This window comes from Trematomus bernacchii, unplaced genomic scaffold (genome assembly GCF_902827165.1).
Source record: "Trematomus bernacchii unplaced genomic scaffold, fTreBer1.1, whole genome shotgun sequence".
Taxonomy (NCBI): domain Eukaryota; kingdom Metazoa; phylum Chordata; class Actinopteri; order Perciformes; family Nototheniidae; genus Trematomus; species Trematomus bernacchii.
This window is the reverse complement of record NW_022987852.1, coordinates 195092-218375: the sequence shown is the minus strand read 5'-3', so window position 1 is coordinate 218375 and position 23284 is coordinate 195092. Positions and strand designations below refer to the sequence as shown.

Here is a 23284-nt window from a genome sequence, read left to right as displayed (position 1 = left end):
TGAGCCTTATTCAAACACATGTGGCTGCAGGGCTGTTTCAGAACACCAAGTCTATTCATTACACTTGCAACAGTATTATCATATATTACAAAAACAATCCTACACTGTAAAAACTGTTGCTTTTGGTAAAACTTAAAAAATATGTGTCAAGTGATTCCAAGCAATTTTAAGAGTTTAGTCAACTGTTGCAATTTTTGAGTTGGTGAAATGTACTTTTTTTAGTTTTCCTCTACTCAAGAATGTGTTACTTTGCTAAAACTTAAAAAATATGTGTCAAGTGGTTCCAAGCAATTATAGGAGTTGGGTAAACTCACTAATGTGATTTTTTCTGCATATGAAAAGATGAGATGAGCCTACAATTAAAAGCCCAGATATTAAAGTGTAACCAATGCAAATAACAATCTGCTAAGAACCACACGAGAATAAAGTAAATTATAAAACACAATTGAGTTGCCGGAACCTATATACGACAAACTCTTCCTGATTTCAATCCAACCCTTTAAATATTTGATACAGGAGCTCAAGGAAGCCTGACAAAGGGTCCGTGCCAAGTCTCTTATTCGTCATTTCCTCACTCCTCACTCCTCGATCCTCGCTCCTTGATCCTCGCTCGAACTATAAAGAAATAGGGTGCGTCTCACTTCGGTTATTTTTCATTTCCTCGCTCCTCGGTCTCGGTATCACCGGAAGTTGATTTGTCTGCGCCATCTTGAGGACCGTCCCAGTGGCCTTATTTTTGCCGGAGGATCGAGGAGCGATAACGGAGGAGCCATAATAGAGGAACTATGGCTCCGCTGAAATCCTCAGACACTCGCCCCGCCCCCTTACTGTGTATCGCTCACTGATTGGACGATGCAGCGCATGCACTGATCTGGCTGCTGTCAGACGATCAGCTGTGCGGCGTCATCACAAACGGACGTCGCTTCACGTGACGCTCCGGAGGAAACGACGTCCCATTGCTCTTAAAAACTAATTTCCCTGCTTCTCGTGGTTCCTTGCGTCTCTCCATGCTTCCTGGTGGGAGGGACTAGTCGCAGGGAAACAACGCAAGTGAGGGACGCAAGGATTTAATTTAACCGAAGTGAGATGCACCCATAGTTTTTGTGCGCCATCTTAAGGAGCGTCCCAATGGCGCTTATTTGTGCCGGAGGATCGAGGAGCGAGGAACCACCAGACCATCCTTCAGTGAAATCCTCAGACACTCGCCCCGCCCCCTTACTGAGTATCGCTCACTGATTGGACGCTGCAGCGCATCCACTGATCAGATGCTTATAACATCAGAGCAGTTTTACAGCAGAGTGAAGACACATTAAACTCAGTTGAAAATAAGTGATAATACATCTGAACAACCAAACGGACCACACACAACTTTCTTCTTTAAGTTTAACAGCCTACTGTAACACGTAATTGTAATTATTTTCCTAATAAGCCTTGTCAGTGTTCAAAAAACACCACGATCATATCCTGGATTATTAGATAGACTTGGCATGTTTCCAAAAATGTTGGATTAACTGTAATAAATGGGAGGCCATCTTGGAAGGAGGCATTCAATTCCCATTGGTCAGGAGGAGGATCATGTGACTCTGACTTCTCATGTGTGAGTTGAATATGACATTTAATTCAGCTCGTTAAAACCAGGACTTTACACAAACATAGTGGTCTAAAAGTGGCCATTATTATCTTGGTTTAAGCAGCCAGAACAAGTCAAGCGCCAACTGGTCAGATTCATCTAAAATAAAGTATTATTGTAACCGGAGTTAGTCACAACTAGATTTACAATCTAGAACACATTTATATCCCTTTATATGTTAAACAAATTTTAATTTGAAACTTGAATGAGTGCGTCGCAGTCCATCAGTGTTCATCAACACCTCCACTCTTTGTTGAATTAGATTCCCATCTCTTCTCACTCCTCTCTTTGTGTCTCAGTGTCCTTCTGTCTCTATTTCCTCTCTTTTAATTCCTCTCTTTGGCCAGATGACAACGACATAAAAGACGACCCAACAAGAAAGGGAAGTATACAAGGAATACAAGGAAGAACCAGAGAGAGCGAGGATAAGAGAGCGCAGTGTGTTTGTTGTAATTGAATCCAGGCGGACAGATGGATGGACTGAACAGATTAGCATCCGTAATCAGAGGAAGGCGTGCGGAGGAATATACGCGTGTTCATCGAGCTGATCACTGCTTCCAGAAAACATGTCTGTGAAGAGGCTTCAGACGAACACAAACTACGACTTATTGTCTCCGATCAGATGAAACAGAAACACGTGTCGTTTTCACACGATAACACACTCTGCAGACAGTTTGAAGAAGATCTCATCGGGTTACAAACATGGCAAGATCTGCTGTACGTCAATAGGAGATCATTTATTTAAGGTTTTCTGTAACTGTCCAAGTCTACTTCCTGTCTGTCTTCTTCTGCTGTTCCCTTTAGTGTTGACTTCCTGTCTGTCTTCTTCTGCTGTTCCCTTTAGTGTTTACTTCCTTTCCGTCTTCTTCTACTGTTCCCTTTAGTGTTGACTTCCTGTCTGTCTTCTTCTACTGTTCCCTTTAGTGTTTACATCCTGTCTGTCTGTCTGTCTTCTTCTACTGTTCCCTTTAGTGTTGACTTCCTGTCTGTCTTCTTCTACTGTTCCCTTTAGTGTTTACATCCTGTCTGTCTGTCTGTCTTCTTCTACTGTTCCCTTTAGTGTTTACTTCCTTTCCGTCTTCTTCTACTGTTCCCTTTAGTGTTGACTTCCTGTCTGTCTTCTTCTGCTGTTCCCTTTAGTGTTTACATCCTGTCTGTCTGTCTTCTTCTACTGTTCCCTTTAGTGTTGACTTCCTGTCTGTCTTCTTCTGCTGTTCCCTTTAGTGTTTACATCCTGTCTGTCTGTCTGTCTTCTTCTACTGTTCCCTTTAGTGTTTACTTCCTGTCTGTCTTCTTCTACTGTTCCCTTTAGTGTTTACTTCCTGTCTGTCTTCTTCTGTTCTCTTGTTCTTTTCTTTACTGGTAAAGTTTAGCCATCATGAATCCAAGAATTTCATGCTCTCCATAATTATATAAAAATGTATATTCAGACGTTCAATTTACCGGACTTCTTTCTGCGGATTGATATGATTGCACATAGTCTCTTGATCCTCCTTAGCAACGGTCTGTTCTCCTTAGCAACGGTCTGTTAGCAAGAATGAACAACCTCTGGATTGTCGAAAGCAACCAATCAGAATCCAGAATTCCACTAAATTGTGTAAAGTAAGTGATTTACTAGCATGGCGATCACGAGGCATTTCCCTATCGGAAATTGTTTTCAGATTGAAGTTGAATCATTTAAGAATCGGTTTAAAAAAAATGCACTTTTTCTCAGTTTTCTTTTATGAAATGTAACAAGTTTAATTTGATCACAGAACCATAACAACGTTCCTCACACAGGAACTGATTCACGGGGTTTTCACATGACAGCAAGTGATGAGTGACCAGTCAGATTGCTGCGAGGCAGACTGAGGCGTAGTGTGTGTTTGTGTTAATGTGTGTGTGTTTGTGTGTGCGTGACCTCTGCAGAGCGATGACCTTTAACCTCTCCCTGCTGTGCTGTCTGCCAGCAGCACTTCAGCCCTGAGGACATTCACTCTCTGATCCATCTCTTTCTCTGTTTTCATTTTGTTTTCTTTACCTTCATTCTGCTGTGCTTTTAAATCAGTCCTTCATTCCTCACAGTGAGCACCTCCATCGGCTTCAGTCCTTCTTTCTTTCCCCTCCAACAACTTGCCATCTGCCTCATTTTTTAATTTTTTTAATTTCTTGACACGTGCTACCTTTGAGTCCTCCTTTCTAATGTATCCCCCGCTGATGGAGGAAATGAGCAGACCTTAATCATCATAACCAGAGCATACAACTTCACTACGTTTTTGGTACAAGTAAAACTTCAAAGTGCATTCAAAATGTAAAATAAACAGTATTCGCATAAAATATTACTGGCTACTTAAAGCACCAAGAATAAGAGTACTCATTATGCAATAAATAAAATGATATATATATATAAATAATGAAATAAGAATATACTTAAAATATAAATAATAATGCATAAGTTAATACATAGGAGAGAGGAGAGAGAGAGAGAGAGGAGAGAGAGGAGAGAGAGGAGAGAGGAGAGAGGAGAGAGAGAGAGGAGAGAGGAGAGAGAGAGAGGAGAGAGAGGAGAGAGAGGATTCTTATTTTGCTTAATTTCTATTCACTCCATCTCTTCTTCATTTAACATCCAATAACTGTCTTTAAATGAACTTTCTTTTCTTTCCCCTCCATCCCACTTTCCTTTCCAACTTCTTTAAACACACACTTGTCATTTTACAACACCACACACACCTCTACGCCATGTTTAACACACCTTCCTTGTCTTTGAACTAAGTTTGGTTAAGCACACACACACACACACACACACACACACACACACACACACACACACACACACACACACACACACACACACACACACACACACACACACACACACACACACACCACACACACCCCACACACACACACTCTCACACACACACCCTGCCTGTCCACACAAATTAAAAGTTGGGTCTTGGACCTTGAGAAGTTCCCGTGTTATCGCCGCTGACAGATATTTGAGTCTGTATTTGTGGTCCTGTCCTCGTTATCTGAGCAGCTCCATTGTAAACAGCCCGTCCTCGTTAAGGAGCCTAATTAGAAACCTCTAATAATAATAGCCTGTGATTGGCCATTGTGTACTCTAAAGATTTCATTTAGAGCGGCGGGCGGGCGGTTTAATAAAACTTAACCAAACGGATAATTTTGTTTTAGTAATAATCCTTCGCCTCTGAAAAGTTCTTTGTTTGCCTCAAGTGGTTTTATTGCTTTTCTTTAAAACACACTCGTGACACTGATTTAATTAACTGGAGCACTTTTTACTAAACCCATTGTGACTAACTCTCAGAGAGTGAGTGTGGAGTGTGGAGGAGCTGCTGGGTGGAAACCATTTAGCGGGTCGGACAAAAAGACAGAAGCGCTTTGTGTGGCAGGCAGAACTCTGAGAGGAAGTAAAGAGGAGACAATAAGAACATGAACACCAACTCTCTAAAAGTTTATAAGGATTTACGTCATTTTACGTCTAAAACCCACCTCTTCTCCTTAGCATTCGCAACCAAGTAGATTGTTGCTTTCATTTGCTTTCAGTGGTCTATTGTTTTTACTATATGGCTGTTTTGATTTTGATTTTGGAATTGTTACGTTTATTCTGGTTTGTTTTGTGTTTGTACCTTTTATGTGATTTTATACTTATTTTTATGTTTTGTGAGCTGAATAAAGTTGGATTGGATTGGATGTTACTGTTTCTCACCAACACAACTAACTGGTCAACAAGTGTTTATTCTTTCATTGAGGTAAATCAATTTAGTAATGAATGCAGTGTGTTGTGACCACTGCTAACTATGAGACCTCAGAAATCGGGAGCATTTCTAAACCACAGCACGGGGGGGTGGGGGTGGGGGGTGCTAGTGGATCGAACTGTTAGCGCCGGAGCCTCGCAGCGACTGACATTTAAAGATGAAAAGAACATCTACACATGCTTATTGTAGTTGCCTTGCTGCCTGTAGCACCATCCTTGATGGAGCATGTGTGTGGGCTGGACCTCAGTGGATAGTGTGCTGGACTTCGAATCAGGGGATAGCAAGTTCGAGTCCGACTGCAGACACTTCCCAAATTGCTCCTGTGGGGATTGTCCACAGTACTGAATGTATGTAAGTCGCTTTAGATAAAAGTGTCTAACAAATGATATGTAATGTACTGTAACCTGTATTTTACAGGAAAGGAGTGAGCAGAGGGTCGAGTCTGATTTCTGTGACTATCTTCCTCACCATGCTGAACACGCTCTCAGACTTTCAGTTGCGTGCGCTACTAAAGAGACGCGCTACCATGGAAACCAAACAATGGTGTAGCTGTATTAAAGTCCGAGTGGAAACAGTCGTGAGTAAATCTGATTTTGTTTGGAGAAATGCGGGAGAAATGTGACCCCGGGAGGAAACCGGGAGAGGGCAGTGAAATCTCCCGCGAAAATCGGGAGGGTTGGCAAGTATGGTAGTGACATCCCTATGTAACGCTCGTGCGTCTATTGGCTAGCGCTCCAACACATTGTACGTGATAGGCTAAGAGGGAGGGACATCTCTAAGAGGTTGACCAATCACAACAGAGCCGGCCAGCTAACCAATCAGAGCAGACTGGGCTCTGGTTTCAGACAGAGGGTGAAAAGAGGTGCTGCAGCACAGAGAAAAATAAAGAGCTTTTTGAACATTAAAGCATGGAGACATGTAGAGACACTACATAAATACTGATATACATTTGTTTTGCCCCTTCAAACCAATGTTACGTGACATGCGTGAAAATACTTATATAATAAATTCATTAAGAGGGATTCGGATAATTCAATGAACATACTCAAAGCCATCAAACTCCAGTAGGAAAACAGTCATTTCACCTCGCTGAGCAACGTAAGCACACTTCATTTAACTTGAAAAATATTTGTGGTGGTGTATAAGAAGACTAGAGTTTGGTGTTTGGGTGTGTGTGTGTGTGTGTGTGTGTGTGTGTGTGTGTGTGTGTGTGTGTGTGTGTGTGTGTGTGTGTGTGTGTGTGTGTGTGTGTTCATCCTGCCAGATCCGACCTTTGCCTCCTGTCCTGTAGTCCAAGTGACATTTCAAATGCAAATACAAACACGCTTCACCCCCGAACGAACACACACACACACACACACACACACACACACACACACACACACACACACACACACACACACACACACACACACACACACACACACACACACACACACTTTGTCCTTGGGCAGCAGCAGCAGCCGTTGGCCGCTCTAAATGACATTAAGCGTAGGTGACTGTAAACTTGGGTAATTATGATAAATGTGAGCGATTATGACGAATTATTCCCCTCCATTGTGCTAATAGCGTAATTAGCAACAATAATCAAAGACTTATGATGTTGAAATAAGGCGACGCCGCGGACAATTAGACCGCAAGGAGCTAATAATGGAGAACTTATGGTGTTTCCCTGCAGGGCGGAATCACTGTTTGAAATGTGGGTGTTTTTTCGAACTCATTTTTCTCTCTGATGAAAGAAAATTGAAATAAATACTCAATTAACGGCAAGCTTTTCTGTTGAATGACGTCAATGCAAATTAAATTAAGTCACGGCAAATTGCTGCAGGTGTTGTTTGGTCCTTTGAGTCAAGTTTTACGACTGAAAAGTTAAATGTGAATATAACGCCTTTTACTCTAAACATGTGGCAGAAAGTGAAAACTTCGATGTCAAACGCAGCGAAGAACAAAGCCTCGGTTTAGATGATAAGGGTAAAAAGACATGAATAATACAAATTCATAATATCCTCCGTTGGTTGTCTGTCAGAGGTGTCATCATCATGTGGTCATGCAGTCTGGAGGACGGGAGGTTTTTGAACGCTCGCCCTCTTGGTGTGTTCAAAAGTCACTTTGACATCAGAGATTTTTGACTTCTAAACACAAGAAAGGACCAGATTATCTCGATGATGCATTCAAGGACACTCTGACATTGGAGAACTTTTGGAAAGAGTTGTGCATTGATGAGTTGTTTTTTGGGGGGGATATTAAACCAAGGAGACTAAATAAATAACAAGGAAATGTTTTTAAAACTCCACCGCCGTCAAACCACTGCCTTGAGACACCGACATTACTTAAAGTAATAACGTTTAATTTGTTATATATGTTAATGTTGTTTACCTTCAAGTCGTAGTGTCATTTTGTGTCAAGTTTAAAGACAGTCATGCATCTGATTAGCAACATATTGACATATCTAAAAAAGGTTTTGTTGACTTCCAAATCCTCAATCTCAATGATGGATTCAAGGAGCCTCGGACTTTCAAGATCTTTTGGAGTCATTTTTTTGGGGTTAGGGAAATCAACCAAGACCAATAAGTTAACTGAAAACAAAAAATGTTAGATTAACTACAAGTTGACAAAAGTTAAGTCCACTTAACATCGAATAATTGATGAAAATCTGATGTGATATAACAAAATATATAGATTCATGTCCACATCCTGCTCATTACAAGAATACAATCTAAATGTACCAACACTTAATTGTGTGCAAATATCACAAATTTAGTAGGTTTGTTCTCAAAGTATTAGGAAATGTGAAATTTGCTGTTAATGACATTAATCATAGAGTGTTGCAGTGACGAGTCCTAAAACCAGGACGTGAGTCAGCATTTCACCACTTCCTGTTCCCTGGTCTCAGAGCCAATGGGATCTCTCCGTAGGATTTTGGATAATATCTGAAATAAGGTCTGTGGTTGAGACACATTGAAGAGACGGATCACGTTTTGTTCTAGGACATTAAATCCATCAGCAGTGACCCCACTGGTGATTTCTGAAGAGTTCACGTGTCTGAAAAACGATGGTTGTTACCAAGTGGCTGAATAGGACTACAGAAGTTGAGGACGTTGTACGTCATTACGCCGAACACGTAAACACTCCTCTAAGTTAGTTATGTGATGTGATGTGATGTGATGCGCCGGTGAAGATGGCCGCATCGTCTTTGTGCTCCTCTCCAACTTTGCCCTATCAAAGACCCCCATCACCCCAGCCACAAACTGTTCTTTCTGTTGCCGTCTGGCAGACGTTACCGCAGCATCCTGGCAAGGACAAGAAGATTCGGAGACAGTTTCTTCCCGCGGGCAGTGAGACTGTTGAAACAACTTCAAACATTCATCTGCTACTCAGTAGTATGTATCTAATACCTAATATATATATATCATTCCAATAACTTGTATATAGACTCGTACTGCACTATTCCACATCATCACTTTATTTTATTTTATAACTATTATTATTTTGTATTGCTCTTGCTCTTATTGTTATTATGTTATTATGTTGCATTGTTGGAGAAGCCTGTGACATAAGATTTTCAACTGCATAATTACTCTGTAGCTATGTTAGATTGACAATAAAGAACCTTGAACCTTGAACCTTGTTAGCCCTGTTCTGCTTGAAAGCAAGTCCCTGCCTCCTGCTAACTGTTCAAACTAACGCTTCAACTCGTTCCATTTAGAATCTGTGTGTTTGAATATGGATCTGAAGTTGGCGTGACGTTGAAGTCGTGCTGCTGGACTCGCCTGTAGTTCCTTTATAGCATCACGTTAGCATTTTGCTTCTGGACATTAGAGTTATGATTCGAACATTATAAAAGTAGGGTAGACATGTGGAGATGATCCGGCTGAACAAAACGTGCATTTATCAAACAGGTTCGTTTTCCACAGACATTATTTCGAGGTATTTCCCAAAATCCTATGGAGAAATCCCGTTGCTTTTTTGTCGAGGGAACCAGCAGCTTACTTCCGGGTAAATACGTCATCCCTGCACCGCTCTATTATCTCAAAATCGAGTCTGATGGGTTAAAATATAGTGAATTCTCCAAAAGAATATCCACTTTTGGTAGCTATGTTGCAACAAAATGAGTCTTCAAAGACCAACATTTTCTCCAGTTGTTTCTAGGTCAGTAATTCACATACTCAGAGCATCTAAGCATCACTTTAAAAAATACTTCACTTAGTTCACGATTACAAGTCACCTTCAGTGAGAGGGTCAAAGGTCTAAGTCAACATCCAGCAGGCACGAGACCTGAACGGATGATCTGTAATGAACACACTGAAGTGAGAGAAACATAAGAGCAGCACGGAGACTTCTTCCTCCTCTCAGGGAGACTCTGAATTACACTTATGAGTAATAATCCTCCGGCACTCACCCTTCAGAGGCGCCTCAGTTTGACTGATATTAGTCAAATTGCGTCATGTGCTTTTAAAGATGACTCTCTTTAAGTGCAAGAGGAGGGTGTTGAAAGCAGAACGCAGCTTCAAAGAAGATCTCTCCCCGCCAAGGTCAGCTCATATTTTAACTCCAATTTCAATACTTTATGAGCGTGACTGTAATTAAAACCATGAGGTCAGCTGTCGGATATATTATGGAAGAGCAGACAGCCAGGTAAGCCCGGTTATTAGCTTTACAATACACTACAAAAACTCTAGATCTTGCCCAGTATCTTAGTCTAATATCTAGAACATGTCTCTCCTCCTGATATCAGACATAATAACTTCAGGAGTAACACTGCAGTGAGATATAGGCTCTTGTGTTTAGACAATGCATCATCTTCTTAAGTCAAATCATCTTATTTTGAGTTGTATCTCAAATGAAACACATATCTTTTTCATATTTATTAGAAAATCACCAACTAACATCAGAACACAGAAAACCTTTGAGCGTTTGCAGATTGTTCTGTAACACAACATTTCCTAATTCTGGTCAAATATAGTTCAAAATGAGTTCTCCAGATAATTACAAGATCAGATTTATATAAATATCCCGTCTTATTTCAAGAAATCTAACCAAGCACATTTTCACTTATTTCAAGTGAAAACACCTTGTTTTCGTTACTTGTTTTTGGAGTAGCATTTTTTCCAGTGCGACACTTATTATTCTTCCTGATTCAGAAGCTTTTTCTTAAACTAATAATTCAAAGAGCAGACAGCCAGGTAAGCCCGGTTATTAGCTTTAACATAACCCGTCAGACTGATGAACTTCATGTGAGAACGGAGCAACTTGTTTGCACATTTTAAACTGCATGGACTTTCTGATGGTTTGGGTTTATTGTTATGCCAATTAAAGGTGGGGTATGTCATTTATTTCAGAAACACTTGTTGTTATATTCCATGGAATGCTCTTAACATCCCGATAGCAATGAATATATTAAATGCTTTGACAATAAATACATACAAATAATTCATCTGTGGAAGCTGTAATACTGTAAAAAGCACGACCAATCATCTGAGCCGGCCCGGCTAAAATAACTGGATGGCCTACCTGCCTGTCAGCCTTCCATCTGTGCACAAACTTATCTCGTGCCCTCATTGGTCATGTGCGCGTTCGTCTGTTGGAGGAGGGGCTCTGTGAGGAAGTCTGAAGGAAGTGGCAGATTTTTTCCGGTTGTGTATTTTCAAATTCAAGCGATCTCGAGCTGGTTTCTCCAAAATGACATACCCCACCTTTAAAAGTAAATTAGATTGATATGATTGATGCTTCAGGTGTGTCAAAATTAAGATATGTCCTTATAAAACCAATAATTTGCAACGACATCTCGGGAAACCCCTCAAGCATGCCCCATGCATAGCGTGCCGTAAGAAACTCCTTGGGGCCCCGGACCAGAAGGGGGCCCCCAAAGAAGGTATATTAAGAAAATCCACAGCAACTTCAACTTGGAACACCCTTTAATTTACTGCAACGACATATCGGGAAGCCCCCTCAAGGCGGCCCCATGCATAGCGCGCCGTAAGAAACTGCTTGGGGGCCCGGACCAGAAGGGGGCCCCCAAAGAAGGTAGATTAAGAAAGTCCACAGCAACGACAACATGAAACACCCTTTAATTTACTGCAACGACATGTCGGGAAACTCCCTCAAGGCGGCCCCATGCATAGCGCGCCGTAAGAAACTAACCTAAGTGCTATGTAAAGAACACATCATTTTGTTTTGGTTTTGATTCATGTTGATTCTTCTTAACGTGTTTTCCTGTCCAAAAACCCCCAAATCTTTGTCCATGACTGACTTTCGAACTTGCCTCTTCAACGTCTGTCTACCCTCACTTCTCAGCCTTTCTTTTCTATCTTTAAATGTTTTATAAAAGGGTTTTTTCCTTTATTAAAGAACAGTCCAAAGCCCCCAAATCCCCCAAAAATACTCTTTAAAAAAAGTTACTAGTCTCAATTTCTTTTTTTCGAGTTTTAATGTGTTTGAAAGTGACACAAAATATATGTTTCCATCATTACAATCACAGCAGCAGTCATTAATTGTAAAGAACTGACCCCTAATACTGCTGCTCTAAACAAGCATCCTGCACAGAAAGTACACAAGATGTTTATGTACATTATACGACTTTTTCGAACTAAAGTATTGACGGTAAATGACTTTTATTGAAGCAAAAGCCCGTACAAAGTCTGCTCGCATAATTTCCCTTCACTATGCATTGGGAACACGCCTATATGCCAGAGGCTGGAGGTCTTATCATGTCGTCCTAACATGGATTTAGCTAACTTTTACAGAAAAATGTTAGTTGCTTAATCTTAAATGCCATTGGGGTTCATTGCAGGAGAAATTATTCAAAATCTTTCATCACCGCGGATAATCCCTGGCTCTGCATAATCATCAAACATTTTGGTGATTTTCCTCTGCAGTCTTTTCTACTTTAAACAGCTTTTCAAGACTTTCAGGAGTTATACAATCCGACTAAAATTAAAACACATCTTCCAGATAAAGTTACCAGGTAGAGAAACCCAACCAAACACACGTAAAATCACCTAAACTCTAACCATTAGCATACGGAAGGATGCACACTACAAAAATGTGAAATCTTGCCAAGTATATTAGTCTAATATCTAGTCAGAATATGTCTCTCCACCTGATATAAGACACAATAACTTCAGAAGTAACACTGCAGTGAGATATAGGCTCTTGTTTTTAGACAATGCATCATCTTCTTAAAGGTCCCATGTCATGGCCATTTCTACTGATCATAATTCCATTGTTGAGGTCTACTAAAATAAATGTATATTGTGCAATTTTCCAAACTCTCATTGGTTTCTCATACAGCATCTCTGTATAGTATGTGTATTCACTCTCTGTCCTAAACGGCTTGTTGGAGCTCCTGCCCCCCCCACTCCTCCCTGTGAGCCCAGTGGCCGTCTGCGAGACAGCGAGACACAGCGGAACCCAGCCCGAACACACACCCGCAGCCTGGCTGGGAGTTTGTGTGTGTGCCCAGGCTGAGTTCCGCTGTCTCGCCGACCCCACACCAGTGAGCCAGCTCAGAGTGTGTGTGTGAGGAAGTCCGCAGATTGGTCCAAACGTAACGGCTCCGCGGACGTAACGGCTCCACGGACGTAACGCAACGGCTCCGCGGATTGGTACATTCGGACCAATCTGCGGAGCCGTTACGTTACGTTGCGTCACTATACCCGAAATACGTCACTATACCCAAGAAGTAAACAATGGAAAATGAGAAATGGAAAATGAGAAATGTCCAACGAGGCATTCTGGGGCAGCATAGACAGGTCTTCTCTGTGTTAGAGTTTTACTCACTACAGGGTGTGCTTTGAGGGTTTGTGACTCTGCAGACCGTTTACATGCAGAAGCTTCATAACACACAAGGGGACGGGTGATAACCAGAAAAGCATGACATGGGAGCTTTAAGTCAAAAAATCTTATTCTTAGATTAAACGTATTTCTTCTTCTGCAAAATCACCAACTATTATCAGAAAACAGAACACTTTTGAGCATTTGCAGCTTATTTTGTAACACAACATTTCCTGATTCTGGTAAAATATAGTTCAAAATGAGTTCTCCCAGATAATTACAAGATGTGATTTATCTAAATATCCCGTCTTATTTCAAGGAATCTCACCAAGCTAATGTTCACTTGTTCTATTGGCAGATTTTTGGACTTATTTCAAGTGAAAACACCTTGTTTTCATTATTTTTTGAACTTGTTTTTGGAGCAGCATTTTTTCCAGTGCAGAGGTGCAAACTTCACAGAAACAAAGTCAGCAGCGATCGATGGGAGACTCCCTCGTGAGAGAGGTGATGAACGGGAGGAACGAAGAAAGAAAGACGCCTCAAGGAGGAAGAGAAGGAGGAAGAAGAGATGTAAACAAATGGAAAAGCTCTGTATCGACTGAATGGAAACTAATGACGAAGACGCCTGTGGAAATGCATTAATCACCGTCTGGAAGAGAGGATGCTGTGAATGTAATGTTAACTTAACCCCTCATTGAAACATGTGCTTATCACAACACTATTCCAACTATTTATTTAAGAATTAGCTCACCTGAGCAACAACTGTGAGAACTGAACCCTACTGCAACATAAACATGTATTTCTATGTTTCTATATCTATCTCTTGCTCCAAAGGCACTCTTTACTCAAAAGTTTAAAGCTTTATTAAATATTTTACTACTTTAGTCGACTTAAATTGTTGTTGCAGTTTTTGTCGTATGAAAACGTGATAGCTATCATTGCACTGATGACCTTGCTAATGATTCCAGAAAAAAAAATCGAATAATTAACGCTGTGAACGTTTTTTAAAGGGCCCATGTCATGCTTTTCTTGTTATCACCCGTCCCCTTGTGTTATGAAGGTTTTTCTGCAGAGTCACAAACCCTCAAAGTACACCCTGTAGCGAGTAAAACTCAGACACAGAGAAGAGCTGTCTATGCTGCCCCAGAACGCCTCGTTGGACATTTCTCTTTCTCCATTGTTTCTGTCATGCGGTTCCCGGAAGAAACAAAATGGACCAATCCGCGGGGCTCCTCACACACCAGGACCGTTAGCGTACATTTTCAACTAACAGGGAGTCCCATTGACTTGCATAGAGCTCCCTGGTTGGTAATAGACGAGTTGGGATGGTGGAGAAATGCTCTCCGCAGACCCATTCTCACAGCGTTAGAAACCTTTTTCTTACTCAATATCAAGCCACACTTATTGTGTTTACTTCGAGTGTGTGTGCTCAGGATGAGTTTAGCTTGTTCTCGCTGTATCGCCGACCCGGAAACCACACCAGTAAGCCAGCTCAGTGAGCAGCGAGCCTCGCAACGTCCCAACCAATCAGAGCACACTGGGCTCACAGGGAGGGGGGGGGGGCAGGAGCTCCAACAAGCCGTGTAGGACAGAGAGTGAATACACATACTATACAGAGATGCTGTATGAGAAACCAATGTGAGTTTGGAACATTGAACAATATACATGTATTCTAGTAGACCTCAACAATGGAATTATGATCAGTAGAAATGGCCGTGACATGGGACCTTTAAAAGCCGTAAACCCTAACCCTACAGATTGTGAGCTCGTATCAGGAACATCAATGGGTGACCAACGAACGGTTTTCTTTTCCTTTCAGTCTTTCTTGGTGAGCAACAACCGATTGTGCATCTATGGGTTGAGAATGCTTTTCCAACGTATTAGTAAAGTTGTTTTCGGTGCTACTTTCTTGAGGCTTTGTCAAAGAAAAGACAGCCAACATGCCATGGTTTGTTTGGATTCTTCTCCCTAAAAAATGTAGTGTCCAAGACCTCCTATGCAATGACACTATGCAAGTTGTGAAGGACGGCCATCTTTGATAGGTCTGGTTGATTTCTCTGGGCAAAGTCACTGCAAGAACTCTATAATTCTATCATCTCCTAATCCAACACAATGACCAATGTAACAGACAGAAGCATTGTGTAGTCTGAACTCAAGAGAACACGGTGCACTCGGGAGTCGACCAAATGGAAACAATGCACCAGGTCAATAAAGATCAGATGCTTTTTCTTAACTTTTTTAAAGCTTTGTTGAAGACAAGACAGCCATCGTCTTTCGCCCCGCCGTTGTTTGTTCCTGAGAGCTGGTTCATAACACTTTCTTTAACTTTAAGCACGTTGCAACTCTATGATTGGTCTGGTCCCGAACGTGGCATTTCTCTCGGCAAAGTCACTGCAAAAATGTACAACTCTATCATCTCCTAATCCAACACAATGACCATTGTAACAGACAGGAACATTGTGTAGTCTGAACCCAAGAGAACGCAGTGCACTCGGGAGTCGACCAAATGCAAACAATGCACCACTGGTTCTTCAGCATCTCATTGTATTGATGAAACAATCCAAATGTCCATCCAAGAGTTCAAGCTCTCGGCCTGAAAGTCACCTCACATCGTCTGCTGGAGGAATAAAAAGGCCGATTCCCCCGGACGCCGGAAATAAGCCCCGCCTCCTCCTGGGAGACGCTCATACAGATTCATACCAGCCTTCCTCCTCCTCGTCCTCCTCTGGCGTTTTATTCCACCTCTCTTCCTCCAGACAAATTAACATTAAAGAACACATACATGAATCCTAATCCTCCCTCTTCCTCTCTCTCTGGTCACATTATCATTGGGGATCACTCCTTCACATCCATACATGTCTGTCTGAAACCTCCCGTCTCGCTCTTCTTCTTTGGACAAATTAACATTGCTAAGCACTCATGCACATTCAAACACGTCCCTACATCCCCTGCCTCGCTTTCTTTCCATCTCTCTCTCTAGGCAAATTAACATGGCAGAACAAACACCTTTGTCCTCACCCCCTCCTTCTTCTCCTTTGCTCCTTTTCTCTCTCTGGTCAAATTAACTTTGGGAATCACTGAGACATTCATATAATACAACATCCCCCTTTTTCTTCTCGTTCAAGTCTTTCTATCTTCTGGACAAATTAGCATTGAGGAAACACCCGTGCTTGTCTCAGATCTTCTCCTTATCTTTCTCTCCAGACATATTGACATTGACGGCCACATATATGACTTCTTATCCCTCTTCTTATCTCCAGTTTGCTGCACGGGGGAGGCTCAGTTGGAGGTTTTTTTTTTGCAGAGAAAGTACAAAAAAACTCAAATGTAGAACTCCAATTAATTGAAAGCCGCCCCTCACCCATCACAGGCACCAATCAGCCAAGAATAAATCCACGGCAGATCTAATTACCGCGCCGTCTCCGAAGACCCCGGCCACCGCGAAGACAATCTTCCCCTCCTTGTTTGAACAGGCTGATGAACTAAGGGACTCGATGGATATCAAGTCATTTTGTTTAATTTATAAATGGATTTTCCCCTAATACTTAAATTATCATCAGAGAGCGAGAGAAAGAGGCACAATGAAAAGCACGTGGAAGGTAGAGAGTGTTGAACATATGGTGCATTGGATGGAAGCAACGCAACGAATCCCAATGAGGGATGTTTTATTTTCCGGTTCACAGCTTTACAACGTGGCGCGCTAATTATATTCAACTTACAGAAGGGAAGGAATGACGCATCAGGGTGAGAGAAATATGGGGAGCGACCAGAATCATCGTAGTCTCTCTTAAAGGTGGGGTAGGTAAGTTTGAGAAACCGGCTCGAGACACACTTGTTGTTATATTCCATGGAATGCTCTTAACATCCCGATAGCAATGAATATCTGAAGTGCTTTGACAATAAATACATAAAGAAATATCATCTGTGGAAGCCGTAGTACGACCAATCATCTGAGCCGGCCCGGCTAAAATAACTGGATGGCCTACCTGCCTGTCAGCCTTCCATCTGTGCACAAACTTATCTCGTGCCCTCATTGGTCATGTGCGCGTTCGTGTGTGTTGGAGGCGGGGCTCTGTAAGGAAGTGGCAGATCTTCTCCGGTTGTGTACATTATTTTCAAATTCTAGCGCACTCGAGCTGGTTTCTCAAACTTACCTACCCTACCTTTAACGTGGCTTTATTTAAGGGAATAGTCAGAATTTTGGGAATTAAAATTTATATATTTTGCCAGTTTGATGAAAGACAATTGGGGCTGTTGCTCAGGGGGTTACTGCACTACATTGGGCAATTTAGGCAAGATACAAACCCCCACATAGCTGCCGTAGACAAGTGTACGAAAGTAAGTCTCTTTGGAGAAAAAGCGTCAATAAGATGTAATCGAAACCACTATCATATTTGTGTATTAACTTTGAAGCTCGAACCAGCAGCCGGTTAGCATAGCTTAGCATAAAGAATAGACACATTGGGAAACATATGACCAATACAAACGAGTGTTCGTCTTCTAGTCTTTATGCTAAGCTAAGACAATGAGCTGCTGGATCTTCATCATTACGGACAGAAACTTACATTGATCTCCTCGACAAACTCTAAGGCAACAAATACGGACGGAAATGTTTAACAATAGGTTTGTTTTGGTCAAACGAAAGTTAGTAAGTGAAAGGGAGTAGTTCTTCTGATACTGTTTAGAAGACAGGTGAGAGGAATGAAGGAAGTTATTGAACATGTAGGGATGGATTTATGTATCTGTTTATCTAAATATGGGTTTATTTGTAGATTGAATTCATTATTCAGTCCAAACAACCAGCTTCACTTTCCCTTATACTCTGTGTATCCTCATCTTCCTCTTGATCCCTTCACTCCCAACTATACTTTAATTTCGTAACTTTTTGTACCTTAAAACTTTCCATGTTCCTTCATCTTGCTCTGACATCTCTCACTATTGCACTTTCATTGTTGAGTGACATTAAATACACCTTGTAAGCTCCATATTTAATAATAATAATAATACATTTCACTTTTATGGCGCTTTCCCCAGTGCTCCAAGACGCTTGATTTGTCTTGATTGATTGATTGATTGATATTTGGTCTTTAAACCCCGTTGGAAGAAACAGACACATTCCTCCAGCCTTTTTCCCTCGTTCCCTTGTTTTGGTCATGAAAGCCTGTGGAAAAAAAGCCAAATTCCTCTTCCCTCGTTCCCTTGTTTCCTCGTTCCCTTGTTTCCTACCTGGTTCAGGCGTCTCAGAGTGGGACGAGGATGAAGCCGATGAGGCCCCGTCCTCGTTGACGTTTCCCTGGGAAAGAGACAAGCCTCGGCCCGGAGGAAGCTTCATGCCGAGCTGATCTGCCGTCTCCGCGTGATCTCCAGGGTGGATGTAGTCAAACACACTGCTGCCTGTTAGCTCCACCTGCACAGAGAGACCACACAACATACTTTAAAGGTCCCCTGTTGCACTGTTTCTCATCAATATATCACAGGTCTCAGATATATACAGAACCTGTCTCTGATTGATCCTTGGTTGCTGATTGGCTAATTGTTACACAAGCCAAAACATCGTTATGACATCATAAAGTGGCCAAAATCTGATCAGCTCATTTTCAGACAGGTTTTTATATAAATGGATCAGGACAAAAAGTGAGAGAGAGAGGACTCTTTAAAGTAGAGACACTACATACTGATATACACCTGAACATCAGCAGGAGAGGACTCTTTAAAGTAGAGACACTACATACTGATATACACCTGAACATCAGCAGGAGAGGACTCTTTAAAGTAGAGACACTACATACTGATATACACCTGAACATCAGCAGGAGAGGACTCTTTAAAGTAGAGACACTAAATACTGATATACACCTGAACATCAGCAGGAGAGGACTCTTTAAAGTAGAGACACTACATACTGATATACACCTGAACATCAGCAGGAGAGGACTCTTAAATACTGATATACACCTGAACATCAGCAGGAGAGGACTCTTTAAAGTAGAGACACTACATACTGATATACACCTGAACATCAGCAGGAGAGGACTCTTTAAAGTAGAGACACTACATACTGATATACACCTGAACATCAGCAGGAGAGGACTCTTTAAAGTAGAGACACTACATACTGATATACACCTGAACATCAGCAGGAGAGGACTCTTTAAAGTAGAGACACTACATACTGATATACACCTGAACATCAGCAGGAGAGGACTCTTTAAAGTAGAGACACTACATACTGATATACACCTGAACATCAGCAGGAGAGGACTCTTTAAAGTAGAGACACTACATACTGATATACACCTGAACATCAGCAGGAGAGGACTCTTTAAAGTAGAGACACTACATACTGATATACACCTGAACATCAGCAGGAGAGGACTCTTTAAAGTAGAGACACTACATACTGATATACACCTGAACATCAGCAGGAGAGGACTCTTTAAAGTAGAGACACTACATACTGATATACACCTGAACATCAGCAAGAGAGGACACTACATACGAAGCTGTAGTGTGTAGCTGAGCAGAACATGTCCTCAATAAACCTCCTCCTCCATCTCTTCTTCTCCACCTTTTCTTTCTTAACAATTTAGTCTTTTTTTAGTATATTCCTCCCACATATTTTTCGAATTTGCAAGGATATCTTCCTCATTCATTTCCTTTCTTTCCTCCCTCTTTCTATGTTATTGTTTTTTCACTCCTCCCTCCTCTTCATCATCATCAAAGCATTCCAAATGTCATCCACCTTCCTCCTTTCCCTTCTCCTCTGATCCACTCGCTCTCTGCTCTTCCCTCACCCATTGTTCCCCTTTTCCAACCATCTTGTTCTCATCCCTTCTTCTAAACTCTTCCTCCTCTTCTAATCCGTCCCTCAGCGAATCAGTGGCGGCTTTTCATTCTCCTGGAAATGGAATAAATAAGCTTCTTCTTATTAAATAAATACAGAGTCCCTTCACCTTAAAGACTCTCATTAGCAGCGATAGAAGCGGATTTGTCTTCGTTAATTGGGGATGAGACGAGGGAGCGTAGCCAAAAACCACCGCGTTACGCTACACAAACGCTCAGACACACACACCGTCAAACACACACACACACTGTGCACAAAACAGATGCATGTCAAGGTTATAAACACACACACTTCTACTTTCGGGGTAATTAACGTACACACTCACACTTTTACCGAGACGAAGTCGTTTAACGTGTGTTTTCATTTGGAGCATATCAAAAACAATGTGCACCTTGATTTACACATGCTAATCTGTTTATGTACTATGTGTGTGTGTGTGTGTGTGTGTGTGTGTGTGTGTTCAGGTTTTTGGGGGTCCATTGGGACAAAGGGGATTACATGGGTGTAATCCCTTTAATAGGAAATCCCTTTAAGGCAATTTAGTCCCCTCATAAACTCTCATCTGGAGCAGAAAGTGATGATTAAGAAATGAGACTGCATCACACACACACACAGACACACACACACACACACACACACCACACACAGACACACACACACACACACACACACAGACACACACACACACACACACACACAGACACACACACAGACACACACACACACACACACACACAGACACACACATACACACATACAGACACAGACACACACACACACCAACACACACACATACACACACACACACCCACACACACACACACACACACACAGACACACACACACACACACACAGACACACACACACACACACACACAGACACACACATACACACATACAGACACAGACACACACACACACACCAACACACACACAGACACACACACACACACACACACACACACACACACACACACACACACACACACACACACACCACACACACACACACACACACACACACACCTGGTGCACCCTGGGAGTTAGTGTTCATGTTTACACGTTACAGTGCTAATTGGATCTACATTGTTCTTCGTCGCAATAACACGCCGTCTTTTAATCAATTAAAACTTGGCACAACTATTTTACATAAAGTCATTGCTGGAGCTAATTACATGGAGGAAAGATGGAATTAGACATTCAGAAAGTTACTGCGACAACACTGAGAGAGACTTATCAAACAATAGACTGAGGAGAAGCACCTTCCTGAAGGCTAATGGACCAGTCTGAAGTGTAAAGTCCAAACAAGAGGCTACATGACACTAGTGTTACACGTTGTTATGAGCAACATTAAGTTCAAGTATTTGTAACATACATACATTGATAGGTATTACACTTCTTAGTGAATGACATGTAAGCACAGTGGAGTTAAAGCAGATGTTCAAACAGGTTTTTGGGGAACTTTGGGATTTTAGCCTTTGCAGACCATTGACATGCACTAAAACCTATAGAACAAACTACAGGAAAGGGAACACCTCGCGTCCTTAAAGTAGTTGAAGTGTCGGTTTAGGAACGTTTGATTAGCGTTTGATACGACGCATGAAAATGTGTGCGTTTACAGCAGGGGGGTCAAACTCAAATACACAGTGGGCCAACATTAAAAAATGGGTGCTAGTCGAGGGCCGGACTGGTTCAATGTTTATTGCAGAACTTATTGAAATGAACTTATTGCACATATTAAACCTGGAACTAACAAAGCTTAAATGATTGCCTATAAAAACAACATGAAACATTAAATAATCAGTTGCATTCATTTCTTATGGCTCCATCTGCAGCTTCTCCTCAGTCATTTCTTATGAGTACATTTCTCCACAGGCCAACAACAGCTTCAACAAAACTATTTCCCTCAAAGAACAAACCAAGCATGCCCTGTTGTCGTGAGAGAGAAAGTGCAGAAGGAAACATCCATGTAAACTCAGTGTGCTGCTCTGTGATGCTAGCTCAGATACTTGGCATCTCATCTTGGGTGCTAGTTCATCAATGTTTGGGGTCAGGCTCTGAGCTGAGGAGACCCTCAGGATGGAGTGAAGGTGTGCGTGCAATATACCGGCGGGCCAGATCTAATAGTAATTAGAAATTATCCTGCGGGCCGAAATTAAATCCACCAAGGGCCTGATTTGGCCCCCGGGCCTTGAGTTTAACACATGTTGTTTACAGTGATGAAAACACTTCAAAAAGGAATGCCGTTGACCAGTAAGTATACTGTATATATAAATAGCTATACAAGTGGGAAATGTTGGTTCCTAAATGTAATGTTTAAGCATATAAAAGGGAAGAACATGGAAGGACACACACTGACATTCATCCCTTCTTTGATGCCTCCATGGCAAATATGTTTACTTGGCAAATGAAGAGACTCTGATTGAACACACACGGTTTGTGCCAGAGTCTGTTTCCCACCAAACACGTGTTGTGGCAACCTGAGAGCTTCAATCAGCCCAGAAAACCTTGGCAAACGAGACCACGATACATCACGATCTCCTTCCAGCGCTTTACACAGAGGTTGGCCAAGTGATTTAATAACATTATAGTGTTTATTTGTGTCTATATGGGACAGCATGGAGGGGAGTGACACATCATATACTGGCAAATAGTACATAGATGTTGGAAGGACACATGTGTCTTTAACTAGATAAGGATCTGGATCACATATTTTGAAATTGTGAAACTTCTACAAGTCAAATTAGAGAGAGAAAGGGTACACTTCGGCTTGAAAACTCAATTACATATTGAAACTGTAGCTTAATTATGAGAAAATCGTAATAATACAAAACATTTTACCTAGAAATCTATTACTTTCTGTGTAAAATTGTCAACAAGTGGAGTGCAGTAAAATGAAAAGGATACGGTTATTTACCACAAAGTGCAAAAAGGCCCTTATAGAGAGGCGAAGTCCCTCCCCTTCCGGTTGAGCTCCATGGGACCTTAGTTAGGAAAAAGTATGTATTGAAGTCAATGGAGAGAGAAAGATTATCTTTCGATCCCGTTTGAATTGTGCCACGAATTACACATATGATGTTTGTCAATTTAAAAGATAATTTTGCAAGTCAAAAAAATAAAAATGTGTCGTAAAACTGAAGTAACACTTTTTTTGTGTGAAACCGCTCCATGAACTACATCTCCCGTCTCGCACCACACACCCAGACGGCCGTCACGTTGGCACATTTCACTTCTTTCTTTCAGAATGAGGCGGAAAGTATTCAAAGAGGTGAAAATCA

At 41.6% G+C, this 23284-nt stretch overlaps 1 protein-coding gene across 1 annotated transcript in view; it reads right to left on the bottom strand.

The window, feature by feature from the left end:
- Positions 1-23284, bottom strand: part of LOC117469070 (neuronal PAS domain-containing protein 3) — a gene marked incomplete at its 5' end in the record, with an annotated part of 223829 nt that overhangs the window by 43044 nt on the left and 157501 nt on the right. Inside the window, 1 exon segment of the mRNA XM_034113450.1 lies at positions 18388-18568. Coding sequence (XP_033969341.1) covers positions 18388-18568 — 181 coding nt within the window.